Source organism: Tauraco erythrolophus, chromosome 3 (genome assembly GCF_009769465.1).
Source record: "Tauraco erythrolophus isolate bTauEry1 chromosome 3, bTauEry1.pri, whole genome shotgun sequence".
Taxonomy (NCBI): domain Eukaryota; kingdom Metazoa; phylum Chordata; class Aves; order Musophagiformes; family Musophagidae; genus Tauraco; species Tauraco erythrolophus.
Window position 1 is genome coordinate 18,648,713 of NC_141467.1, and position 13,129 is coordinate 18,661,841.

The 13,129-nt window shown below is 38.2% G+C and overlaps 1 protein-coding gene across 4 annotated transcripts in view; it reads left to right on the top strand.

Annotated features, from left to right (window-relative positions):
• Nucleotides 1-13,129, top strand: part of CDH18 (cadherin 18) — a 204,888-nt gene that overhangs the window by 158,539 nt on the left and 33,220 nt on the right. For all 4 annotated transcript variants that reach the window (XM_086609027.1, XM_086609025.1, XM_086609028.1 and 1 more), the window contains one exon: nt 5,044-5,180. In XM_086609027.1, coding sequence (XP_086465153.1) covers nt 5,044-5,180 — 137 coding nt within the window. The remainder of the gene's footprint in view (nt 1-5,043; nt 5,181-13,129) is intronic.

The window sequence follows — 13,129 nt, forward strand, 5'->3', positions numbered from 1 at the left end:
GGTTAAACCTAAACAGGTTTCCTTATAATGGCATTTGACTTCTAATTGATACGCGTTTAGATGGTGTAAGTAATAGGTTTGGCAGAGGTTCTAGCCTCTTCCCATGACCTCTTCTAAGTGCTTCTCTGTAACCAGTATCACTTGTTATTAGAGAACTGGCTGTTTACCTATGTCTCAATACAAAAGCCCCAAGAAGTACTGTGACCTGTGAATCCACATCTGTCTGAAATGTGGCTTTAGAAGTTCGTTAGCAATAGCAGGGTTGTAGCCAGGATGGACATTTGTAACAGAGTTCTTGTTTGCAGCTGGTAAATTGAGTAATAAAAATAATAAAACTAGCATAATGCAAGTGTAAGCTAAGACTTGACTAAAGACCGAAAAAAAAATACAAGTTAAAAACTCAAAACTATTAAAAAACTCAAACTCAAGGCTCTTCCTTAAAACACAATAACTGGAGAGAGACATACTGGAATAGTAACAGACTATGCCACTTGCCTATCAAGTGAAAAACTTATTTTAATATTATCTTAAGACTAAATAATTTAAGGAGAGAGATTCTGAAAATGCTTATGAGATTTAGCTTCAGAAGCCCTCCTAAAGAGTTTGGAAATAATTAATGTTCCTAAACCCTTTTAGTACCTTTTAAAACTTTTTCAATTTTTAAGCATTCTCTCTATTATTAGAACCTGACTGCTTTAATACTGCAAATTGATTTATATGTCTGGAGTGCCCTTCAGCCTAAGGCCCATCTTGCATATATATTTCTCTTCATTTCCGAATTCATGCAAATATTTTTAGTTTTCAATAAAAATGATGGAAATATCTGTCACCACTGAACCACTGCTTCACTAAAAGACAGGAATTGAGGAATGAAGTCACAGGAGCCAGGGACTTGCTTTGATCAGAAGCAGGAATAAGGACATTGAAGGAAGCTGGAAATGTCCTTCTGTGGAGTGATTCTGCCTAATAAAAAGGTGGCACATGTTGCATTTCCCAGTGCTAGCAGAATTGAGTTCTGATATTTAATTTCCTTCAGATTCTCTTCCAACAGTGTGAAAAATAGGTTTTCTATATTCATGATCTTTTTAAATGTAGTTTCTTTAAGACTGGTTTCTGTTGCTCGTTTGGATGTAAACAGTTTATGGAGAACTGTTTACCTAGGCATATCTTGTTATTAAGTCTCTTTATTTACATGTGCCACACAACTCAGGTGTGCTGATTTAATGGTAAAAAGTATTCAGATTCATACAGCATTGTCAATGAGTAAACATCTGTAAACAAATATCTGCAATGAATATTATAAATTTGTTTTTAAATGAATGCAATCCAAGTAAGAAGAAACAGTCAACTGAATTAAGGTGAAAATTCACTTTTGAAGTAACTCTTTAAAATTCAAAACTTGCACTTTAGCTTTTCGCAGTCTATTAAAAACATCGAAAAGCAGCTCAGTAGAGGTGGAGGGAAGGGTATGAGGGGAAGGGTGTGACTGTTTTTGTTGCAACTATTACCTAGCTGAAAGTAAATTTTTTACTAAATGAAATAAATTCAGAAGCCTAAGTAAAGCATTGCTGGCTCTGGGGTGTGCTATATTTATGAATATACCTGGTCTCTATTGTCAACATGTAGATATATCAGTGGCTAATATCTATAAAGGCCTAAAATGTTAAGTGCTTTGTAAATATGAGAAAACTTGTTCTAAATGTCCTCTTACATGAGACAAAAGTGAGTAGCTCTACCAAGGGTGTTTCTTGTACAAAATGTTTTTAGACCACTTAGGAGCAATGCTTTAGATGAGCATTCCTGCTCTTCTACTGTGTGGGAATACCTTCTGTAACTTCTTTTACTGAGACATCATGAAGGTTGGGAACCACAGCAGTGCAAATGACTGCTTTAGATATGATACACAAAGCAATTTTAAGGAAGAGTCTGGAGTAATGGGGGAAAACTGAACATTGTAATAATGGGAAAGTGTAAGAAAGGGCCACTCCTTTATTTATTCATGATCAAGAAAAGATCTGTCAAGCTGTAAATGTTTCAATATGTCTGTAACTGTATGCAAAAGTTAGCACACGAAGAGGTGGTGCTACTGTGGACAGATTAGAAACATTTTTGATTATTCTAGAATAATGGGAAATTAAAGTGTTAGTGCAATAAGCTACCTCAGGATCATTTTATTCCCATTAATGACATGGAAAATACAATTGAAATTATTCATCCAACATTGAGTTCTTTAAACTGAGAGCTTTGAGCTTGTACAGAATGCATTTAAATAACTGATTTAGAAAAAGATGTTCATATTCGAAAAAATAAGACCATATGTTACTAGATGTGTATGAAAATTGTTAAGTAGTCACAATTCATAACAATAACAAAATTCAGTGTTTCTTCACAAGCTGCATATTTGGGACAGATATTTCTCTTTTTTGGTTCTGTACTTTACTCAGGGAGAGGTAATGTTTTGCTATGTCATACACACACAAAAGCAGATGAGTATTCTTACTGCTTTAAGTTGGGTTTGGTTTTTTTTAAGCTCAATTTGAAATCCTGTCTATTTTAAAGCTACCATCTGCGAATACTAAATAGGTCTATTTTTATGGTTCTGTGGTCAGCACAAAACTGACTCACAGAGTAGTCACTGTGCTTGATGCTGATAGTAAGTAAACAATGTCCACAGTAATAAATGTTTGCAGGGACAAGACTCTCGTATTATAAATTGTTTTGGATTTGCAGTACATATTCCATAAGAACAGGTCAGTGAAGCACATATTTATTTTTTTTAGCAAACAATTCTTGTCATTATCAAGAGGCGTCTAGAGTCAAGAAAAACAAGGCTGTTGTAGGAGAAAAGGAATTATATTTTATCGTTGCATACCTGATTGTAAGCTCTACCAGTAAAGAGTCTTGCTAAGGTCTCCAAGAAAATTTAGGGACAATTATGCTCTCTGTGCTTCCTCTGTCCGCATTCCAGTTCATCATGTAAAAGATGTTTGTGTATATGTGCATCGTCCATCTTGCCCAACACAACCAAGTATTCATTATTTCTGCCCTAATAGTACAGTCACGATGCTTCAACTATTTGTCTTAGCTCAGGTTTCCTATGCTGCCAAGTCTAAGGTATAAGGCATGGAGGGATTTCCTCAACCATGTATCTTCTGTACAAAGTTCAGATCTCAACAAAACTCTGTGGCAAACATGGCAGCTTCATGGACTTTTAGAGGTTGATAGCAGTCTGTCTCCAAAGCTTTTGTAATGAGTAAAAGGTAAGGATAGCTGTGTGCAAAGGAGATACAACTTCTCGACTAATACTGGCAAAACCTTTCAAAACATTTCCATGACAAATAAAAATTTGGAGAACCTGAAAATCTCTTCTTCACGGAAGACTGAGACCTGCAGAGACACTGGAAAAACCAATTGTTTGGAAATGAAAAGCAAATCCTGATTCTCAAAGGTTCTGATTCTCTAGGTTCTGACTGTATTTCAGGTGGGAGATAGCAAGTTAAATCCTTATTCCAGAGAAACATAAATTGGGTGGGAACTGAGGGTTGCTATCTCTCCAAAAACTCCTCTAGTTATATGGGAGCTCTTTCACTCTTCGTGATGTCAAAAGGAAAGATGGAGAGCAGGCAAGAAGGAAAGACTTTCTAGCCTAGTTTTGGCTGCTTTGATTTCCAGTGCCTGACCTACAGCTCTTTAATTGCTGAAAATACTGGAAGCAAGAAAAGAAAATCTTGAGTGCCACAAGCCAAAATAGTGCATTGTCAGGCAAGTGTGAAATATTTCTTTGAGGCGGGTTCAGGTTCTCTCCAACAAGGAAGATTTATCTTAAGTCATCAAGTTCTAGCTGACTTTGCTACCAAGTGTCCTATCCTTTGACCAGCTAAGGTGACTCACTCAAATTGCTGCTTCTTCCTCTAGTGCTTTATTTCATTTGCTTTTTCATGTAATATCTTACTTTAATATATCATTCAATGAAGTGTTTGTTTGCTTGTTTGTTTTTCCTTTCCACAAATAGTCTAAATAAGTACATTGTGAGAGAAATAGAACTGAAGTTATTTTTTATTTTTTTGAACTTGGCAGCCTTTATGTGCACCACTCTGTTTATTAGCTGGCAATTAAACTTTTGGTGATGTAGAAATAAGAGCAATTGGATGGGACAAATAAATCATTTTGACCTATATATAGCTTCCATATATTACAAACTTCACAGAATGAAAGCAGGGCTGACAAACTATCAGGAAAAACAATTATGGTATATAAAAGACTTAGAAGCTTTTTCCTTATACTTTTCATCAAGTCTGAAGTTAGTGGAGAAGGCCTGATAGGGCTCTGTAATTGCTTCATTTGTTAAAAGCTGTTGTAAATGATTCTGACTTTGAGAAAAAATGTCTTGTCAATCTCTGCTTTTGCGTTCCTTCTCTCTGCTTTCATTACCCACTTCAAGGTTTTTACTTTTTCTGCTAGGCAAAGTGCCCAGAAACCAAGGGAATTAAACAGGGCTGCTTAGTTCTGCTTCTAGGCTGGTGTCAATTGCAGCTCTGAGAATCAGCCATTTCTGCTACTAGTCTCTGTAAGGGTTATGTTCAAAACGGCCTATGTCATTATGTCATCAACTTCATGGCACAGAGACATGCTTCAAAACAGGTACCAGGACTTAGCACACTGGTTTGCAGTGAGAAGCAAACAAGCAGGAGAAGAATATCTTTCTGTTTTCTTTTCTGCCTTTTCATTCTATGATTTTTTTTTTTAGTCAAAATACAGTATGACCTTTGACAGGATTGTATACTGCTGTGTAAAATATCACCTGTTAGGAATTTATATCTTTGTGACTCACAATGGAAACTTTGTTATTTATCAAAAGAAATGAAATGTTATGAAAGAAATTAAATATGATGTTACTTCGGGTATCTCCATAACATAGAATTTTTCTTAGGGTGTTTTTAAAAATTTCTACGATTTTAAAAGCTTGAAAATAATATTCTTATTTGTTACTTTGGATGATATATACTACAATTAGTATATATTTATTGTTTTATTTCTTCATAGATATTTCATTGATCATAACACAGAAGAAGATAGGTATTTCACCATTGATGCTAGTACTGGAACCGTTAAGACTGCCAAGATCTTTGACAGAGAGGAGACACCTTGGTACAACATCACAGTGGCTGCTTCTGAGATAGGTAATTAATATATTTGGCACATAGTATTAGAAAAAAATTAGAAAGGAAAATAATAGTGTTTCTTAAAATCTGAAAATTATCTTGAGATGCAATGTTCTTTTTAACACCCTGAGTTTTTTTAGCCAGTTTTGAATAAAGGAGAATTTTCTCTGTATGTGTAAATTTCTTCATTTCACAGAAAAAAATAAACAAAACCCCACATGCCTATGTGATTCCAGTTATGTAAATTTAGCATGTTTTTCAGTATGTGATTGAAGGCTGCCAGTTTACCCAGGAAGAGTTCCAAGTATTTAGCGTCTTGAAATCAGCAGCTTGTCCTGTTTGTGTTTCATATTTCATCTATCTTAGAAGACAACACTATGTAGTACTGCCTGATGAATTTATCCTTCCTTCTTGTATCTACTATTAACCTATTTTAGCAAATTGCATGTTAAATATGCCAATATTAATTTATGTTTGACAGGTGCCTAATAGTTCCTGATTATCAGGGTATACCTCTGGCTTTTTAATAGGCAAATTTCCAAGTAGAGGTACAATAAGATGCCTGTGCATCTGAAAGGCCTCAAAGTCTGCTGTGTTTCTATTGACTCAGATAAGCCTTGCAACAGTCAAAAAATGTCTGACTTAGTAGTCCCAGATAAATATTTTTACATGAGGCAAAGACAGTTTAAAGAGCATTTCAGTTAAACAGTTCAACTTTTTATTACTGGTTCTTTATTTTGGCACAGTCAAAGTTTTAAATTTTAAAAACTCAACAAACCAAATGAAAAAAATATCCCAACCTGGACCAATAGATCCAGTACTGCTACGTACTCTTTGTGGTACTGTCTTTCAGTGGCAGTGATTTTGGCCAAAACTATGAACTACTTTTATGCATATTCCTTTTCTTTTCTTTTTTTTTTTTCCTTTTTTTTTTTGTGTATTCTGTTGTTGCTAGATGACACAATATAGGTTTTACCTGTAATAGGTGCCACTGACATTATTGAGCTCCCGCTGCTTTCATCTGTTTCATCTCCAGGTTAAAATGGAATCTGTTCTGCTGCTACATCACTAGATCACACTACAGAATTAACAGCATATTTTACAAGGAAAACAAACTGTTTCTTATTATTGTACCTGCTTTCACAACTAAATTGGCGTTTTGAACTGAGTAAATTTCTATTGTAAATAGTAAAATCTAGAGTTTTATGGTTAGTCCTTTAAAAAAGACAACAACTAACGCTTCAATGTGCTTGACAGTGTCTTCATATATAATGTGTTATTTCAGTGCAGCATGACATAAAATATAATTTAAGCCTAGAAGTGTGTAGTAAGTGTTAATTTGAATTAAGAATTAAAATCCATATTAGGGCATAGTGAAAAGAGGAGTAGCTTCCAGTCTTTTTGGGAAGCCATCCAAATATAATTATTTTGCAGAAATAAATCTCAATAGAATTAAACTTAAATGTAGCTTTCTACACGTCATGTATTTCACATAGTCAAATGAGTGGTAGTACGCATACCATGCTGAGAGAATGATATAGAGAAGGGTTATGCTTATAAATAAAAGAGAACAGAATGAATAATAAGGATAAAATGCCTTTTTTTTTTTTTTTTTTAAGACAACCTACCTAGAATTTTCCATTCCAGGTGCAACTTGTTGGAGGAAAACAGATTTTATTTTTTTTCCTCTCTTTCATTGCCTTTATTATTATTACAGTTGGAGCTGGAAAGATAAGTAAATCTATAATGTCCATTTGAAAAACTGTTCAGTTATGAAAAAAGGAAGAGACAGCAGTGAAGAAGAGATGGATGGCGGTAGGGTAGACTGACAGGCAGCTTAAATGACAGGCAGCCTTTCCTTATGTCCACTTCTTTGGCCATTTTCTTACTACAGTAATTTGAAAATTACAACTCTGCTGTGCTTTTCCAAATCCATTGTGAAATCAGTAGTTGGATCTATGATGAAAGAAGGAGCGTATGTTGTGCATACAGCATCAAGGCCAAAATTCTTCTGTTGATTGCTATCTATCCCATATCTACAGCCTCTTGAGGCATTCACTTTCAAGTCCATGCACAAAGAATTGCAGAACTAGGACTAAAGCTGAAAAACAGGTGGAAGGCTATGACCAAAAGGTTATTTAGCTGGGAGAGTGGCAGTCTTCAAATTCGTCAGTACATCATCAAGGCATTTATGGCTTCTAACATCATTTGCTTAGTCAGGAACATAGCAGAATCTTCAAGGCCCAGAAAGATTGTACTTCCTCAACAATAAGAGGTGCTCTGCTGAAATGATGTTATGGTTATAGTTAGTTTCATGAAGTGTTTTCTTCTCTTGACTTTATGTTACACTTCACTGACAGAATTCAGTTTCTACCAATCATCCTTTGGTTAGCTATTTGCAGCTGTGCTTATTTTATGCAAAAGACATTTGGTATCAACATCATATTTCCACCCTCAAATGTATGATATTCTTATGCTTCAGCCTTATTGTTTCTGAACCTTTAATAAGACATTTACTTTCACTTTTAGTCTCAGGATGTGATATATGTTCTGCATTGATCAAATGTCCCCTCTGAAATCGGTGTAAGTTCTACCTCTTTCCTCTGTGGGAGTAATGTTGATGTAAAGATCAGTGGTTTTTTTCTGTTTATACAGATACTTCCTAAAGCACAAGGGAGTTCATTGTCATGAGAATGGATGGGGCAAACCTTTTTTTCTTTAGCATGCACTATTCTTTATCAGCAGTATACAGTGAGGAAGAGTGGGATTTTGTGTCCAGGGCACACTACCGAAGCGGTTGCTTTGATTGTTTCAGTAGTAATACTTCCTGAAAACTCCTTGTGGTATTAGGGAATAAGAAAGATGATAAAATAATACTATATTGTATATTGAAGGATGTACAGACTATGTGTGGGGCAGGGGGAAGGACTACAAATTGATGGTAATAGGAATTTAAAATACAGTTTCACATAAAATTATTCACATTTCATTAGCTTTGAATTCTTTGAAAGTTTATAAAAGACTGAAAGAGGAAGGAGATAGAATTTGCTTAGCTCTATTAATGGCTTTTGATAAAGTCTTTGATAAGAGTAATGGAAATAGGAAAATACAGAGCAAGCGCACAAAGTTTTATAACAGATGAAAGACAGTTAGAGGAAAGAAATACAATCATAGTGAATGGTTGTTCCTTTGGGAAAGGAAAAAGTTAATTCTGAGCTATCTTAAGGACTGGTGTAGGATCTCTCTATTAGAATTCTTTGTACTGGTAGCATACAATGATAGGAAGTGATTCAGATTCTCCAATAACCTCCCTAGCTTCTAAGAATTAAGAAAGATTGAGAGAAACTCATGTAAGAACAAGACATATTGAAGTAATGGCTTTAAACTGAAAGAGGGCAGATTTAGATTAGATATAAGGAAGAAATTTTTCACTCAGAGTGGTGAGACACTGGAACAGATTGCCCAGAGAAGTAGTAGATGCCCCATCCCTGGAAGTGTCCAAGGCCAGGTTGGATGAGGTGTTAAGTAACCTGGTGTACTGGAGGGTGTCCCTGCCCATGGCAAGGGGGTTGGAACTAGATGATCTTTGAGGTCCCTTCCAACCCTAACCATTCTATGATTCTATGGGCTACATAAAGGAATGGTGAAGTGGACTGAAATTTGTCCTAAATGGCAAGCTCAAAGGGTTATGATCAGCAGCCCACAGTGCAGTTGGAGACCAGTCACTAGTGGAGTACCCCCGGAGACTGATGCTGAATGCAACACTGTTTAAGCTCTTCATTAATGACCTGATTGACCGGACAGAGTGTACTCTCAGCCAGTTTGCAAATGACACAAAACTGGAATAGTGGCTGATACACCAGAGGGTCATGCTGCCATCCAGAGGGATCTTGATAGGCTGGAGAAATGGGTGAACTGGAACCTTGTGAAGCTCAGTAATAGGAAATGCGGAGTCTAGCATGTGGAGAGAGATAATCCCATGCACCAGTACACATGCAGGGCCAACTGGCTGGAGAGCAGCTTTTCAAAAAAGGACTTGGACGTCATGGTGGATGCTAGTTGAACATGAGCCAAGAATGTGCCCTTGTGGCAAAGAAGGCCAACTGCATCCTGGACTGCATCAGGAAGTGTGTCGCCAGCAGGTTGAGGGAGGTGATCTTTCTCCTCTACACAGCACTGGTGAGGCCACACATGGAATGCTGGGTCCAGATCTAGGCTCCCCAGTAAAAGAGAGGCATGGAGCAACTGGACTAAGTCCAGTAAAGGCACATGAAATCATTAAGAACTGGAGTATCTGTCATATGAGTAGAAGCTGAAAGAGCTAGAACTGTTCAGCCTTGAGATGAGAAGACTCAGAAGGAGCTTATCAGTGTGTTTAAATACCTGATAGGGGTAGTAAAGAAGATGAGAAAAGATGAGCAAAGATGAGGAAAGACTCATTTAAGTAGTACTCAGTGAAATGGCAGGAAGTAACGTGCACATATTGAAACACAGAAAATTCCATTTAAACATAAGAAGAAAAATGTTTTTACTGTGTGATTGGTCAAAAACTGTGACAGGTCACCTAGAGAGACTGTGGAATCCCCGCTCTCGAGGATATTCAAAACCCAACTGGACATAGCCCAAAGTGATGTACATTAGTTGACCCAGCTTTGAGAAGGGAAGTTGGACCAGCTGACCTATGGAGGTGCCCTCCAACCTCAATCATTCTGTGAATTTGTGATATTGAGAACTCTGTATTGAATGTGGAGAAAAAAAAGGCAACTGTTTCTCACAAATAGTGATGTATTCTCAAAGAAAATAGGTAGTTGTAAAAATAATTGTGGATGATTCAATCAAGGTTTCTCTCTAGGATATAGTAGTGCCGATAACAAAAGCAAAAGCAATAATAACAGCAAACCCCCAAATCATAGCCCCTGCAAGAAAAAGGTGGCAATAAAATATGAATGGATGGCCTTCTGCCGGTTTCAAAACCAATTTCAGTTGAAGAAATAAGCAGGTACTTGGAGTTTTCAAAGCAGTTCTGCAAATAAGACAAATAATAGTATGCTTGAAGTCTTTGTGCTCAGTAAGAAGGAATAAAAGCTGTGGGAAGAAATGAACACTGATGAGTGAAGGAATCAAAGAACGTCTTGATTTGAGAATCTAAGTGAGGATTATAGCTTTCACTAGAATTTTCTACTTAGAACTATAGCAAGGAAGAATGTGTCAGGAAACTACTTTTATGTATTAATTCTAACAACTGAACTGTGTTCAATATCTGCTCAATAGTGACAGAGCAAACTAGCTTCTAGATACAGCTTTCAGATGATGTTAGCATCAAGAGACTACTGGGATTCATAAAGTACTTGACATTTAGTTGGATAATATGAATATCAGTGGTTTTGTGCTGGGTTTAGGTGGTGACGTTTTCCCAAAAGTGGGCTTTGTTTGCCTGGTGTGCAATAAGCCAGTTCACACACTGAGACAATATATTGTTTTATTACAAAGTTGCACAAGTTTGAGTACCTGTCCCAAAATAGCACACCCCTTCCAAAATTCATGAATATTTATACAGTATGCAGTAGCATATTTACATATTCAATGTTATTCTTTTAAACAGTCAGTTAATTTTCTCTCTCCTAGCATGTAAATCAGTTCATGTGCTAAGCCCTTTTCCTCCATCCTTTTTTGGAGGGTCTGGGGTATGTTTAGGGTAGGCGGTCCATGAGTGAGTGGTCCCGATCTCCCTCTGCTGGAATTACCTTTCCCCCAGTAACTGCTGTTTCTTGCTCACTTAATATTTGTGGTATTCTTCCAATCTCGTTAACCTTTTCTCATAACAAAATGTTTTCCTTGTCAGTCTTTGAAGTCCTTGCCTCGGCTCCTCCGTTAGCAATCAACAGATAGCAGAGTCATTAACACTTACTTGCCAGATGTTCTGGACTTGCAAAGATGCCTGTAGTCCTCTTGGTGTATATTTTAAGGCTCCTCAGCTATCCCTCATTATCTTAAAGGAAACAAAGTCTAGTGCATTTTTGCATCAATGCATATTTTTCTAGGATGTTCCTCTTTTAAAGAAGGCTTGACAATTCAAGATGATATTCCAGGTTTCAAAGATTATGTACATATTTGCTTTACCTAAGTACATGCAAACAGGCTACTATGTACGTGCAAGCAGGCCACTAACTTAAGTCTTAGCAGATTCAAGCAAATCCTTCACTTAAACCTTTAACTTTTCCATGGCCAGACAACAGTGGGTTTTAGTAGCAGGGGAGAGGCTGCAGACCTAGCCTCTGCAAGGAGATGTGAGAAGCTTCCCTGTCTCCAAAACCGGTTGGACCAGTCTCTGGCCAGGGCTGAGTCAATCAGAGCCTCTGCAAAAGCCGTATTTCAGAAGGGGACAAAGGAACCTGAACTAGGCAGGACCTACAGTGAAGAGAGGGGGAATGCAAGGGGCTGGACCCACCCCCCTGACCCCCGTGTGAGCAACTACCCATGCTGGGCCACTACAACTGGACTGGAGAGATGGCCACGGCAGCGCAGCTTGGAGAGCTCTGAAGCATTCCTCTCCCAGGGTGCCTGCTGGGCAGAGTTCATCCTGCTGGGACTGCCAAGGTTCATCGGGGCAGCTGGGCCCAGCGTGGCGGCAGCAGAGAGAGGACTGAGATCTGAGCGAAATGGCTATGCAGACACCAAGGTCAGTGAAGATGGAGCGGGAGGAGCTGGGATTCCCCTGCAGCCCATGGAGATTAACGGTGGAGCAGAGATCCACCCGCAGCCCGTGGAGATCCCTACACTAGAGCAGAGATGCCTGCACCCAAGGGAGTTCTTAGAGGATTGTGTCCATGGGCAGGACCACCCATGCTGATGCAGACTGACAGTGAGGCAGAGATGCATCTGCAGTCTGTGAGAAGTTACCCCACACCAGAGCAGGTGGCTGCACCCTGAGAAGCCGTGACTCTGTGGGAAAAGCCTGCACTGGAGTCATCGGATGGGTAAGTATTGCATTCTGCGGAAAAGACTCACATTGGAGAAGTTTGTGGACTATTTTCCCAAGAGAATTGGCCCCACGGAGCAGGGGTAAGAAAAGAGCAGCCGAAACAGCCTGTGATGAACTGCTCTGCAACTCCCTCCAATTCCCTGTGTCCCGGGGCTGCTGGGGGTTAGGAGGTAGAGCCAGGAAGAAGGGAGGGGTGGAGGGAAGGTGTTTTTAAGATCTGGCTTTGTTTCTCATTATCCCCTCTGAAGTAACTGATAACAAGTTAAATTGATTTGTCCCCAGGCCGAGTTTGTTTTGCCCAGGGCCATGGTTGGTGGGTAATCACTGTTCTTCTGTCCATCCTCAGGCCTTTTGTTACATTTTTTCCCTCTCCACCCCACCAAGGGGGAGGAGTGAGGGAGTGGCTGCCTGATAGCTTAGCTGCGGTCTGGGCTGAACCACAACAGGTTTGTAATATAAAACCATGATTTTATAAAAGCAAGATAAGTGCTTATATTTTAGAGCAGATCCAAAAGTTTATATTTCAGAGATTTAGAAGATACTTTCTATTGGGAATTTTCACATATTTCTCTTATGCAGGTTGTTAAGTATACCAGTGGGTAAAATAGATTTCTGGGTTTACTAGATCATCAGTCTTTTAGAGATGAAGTTGCAGTGTTCCTGACTGTCTCCAAAATGCTCTACAAAGGCTGAGACTATTTGCCTAAAGGATCACCTTGAATGCAACAAATGTACAAACTTATCTTTGAAGGGTCCAAAAAGAGTTCCTGATCTGTAAACCTGTGGAGAACTGAAATAATAGGATACCTGCCAGGTTCTGTCAGATCCCCCAGACTTAAAGTAACATTAGCAAGAGACAGTAAAAAGTGACCACTTGAAAGGATACTGCACATACAGAGCTTTGATACTACAGAGTATTAGAAATCAAATTACTTAAGAGGAACCATTATGTAATTGATTCTACAGACAAAAACATATAAGGTTA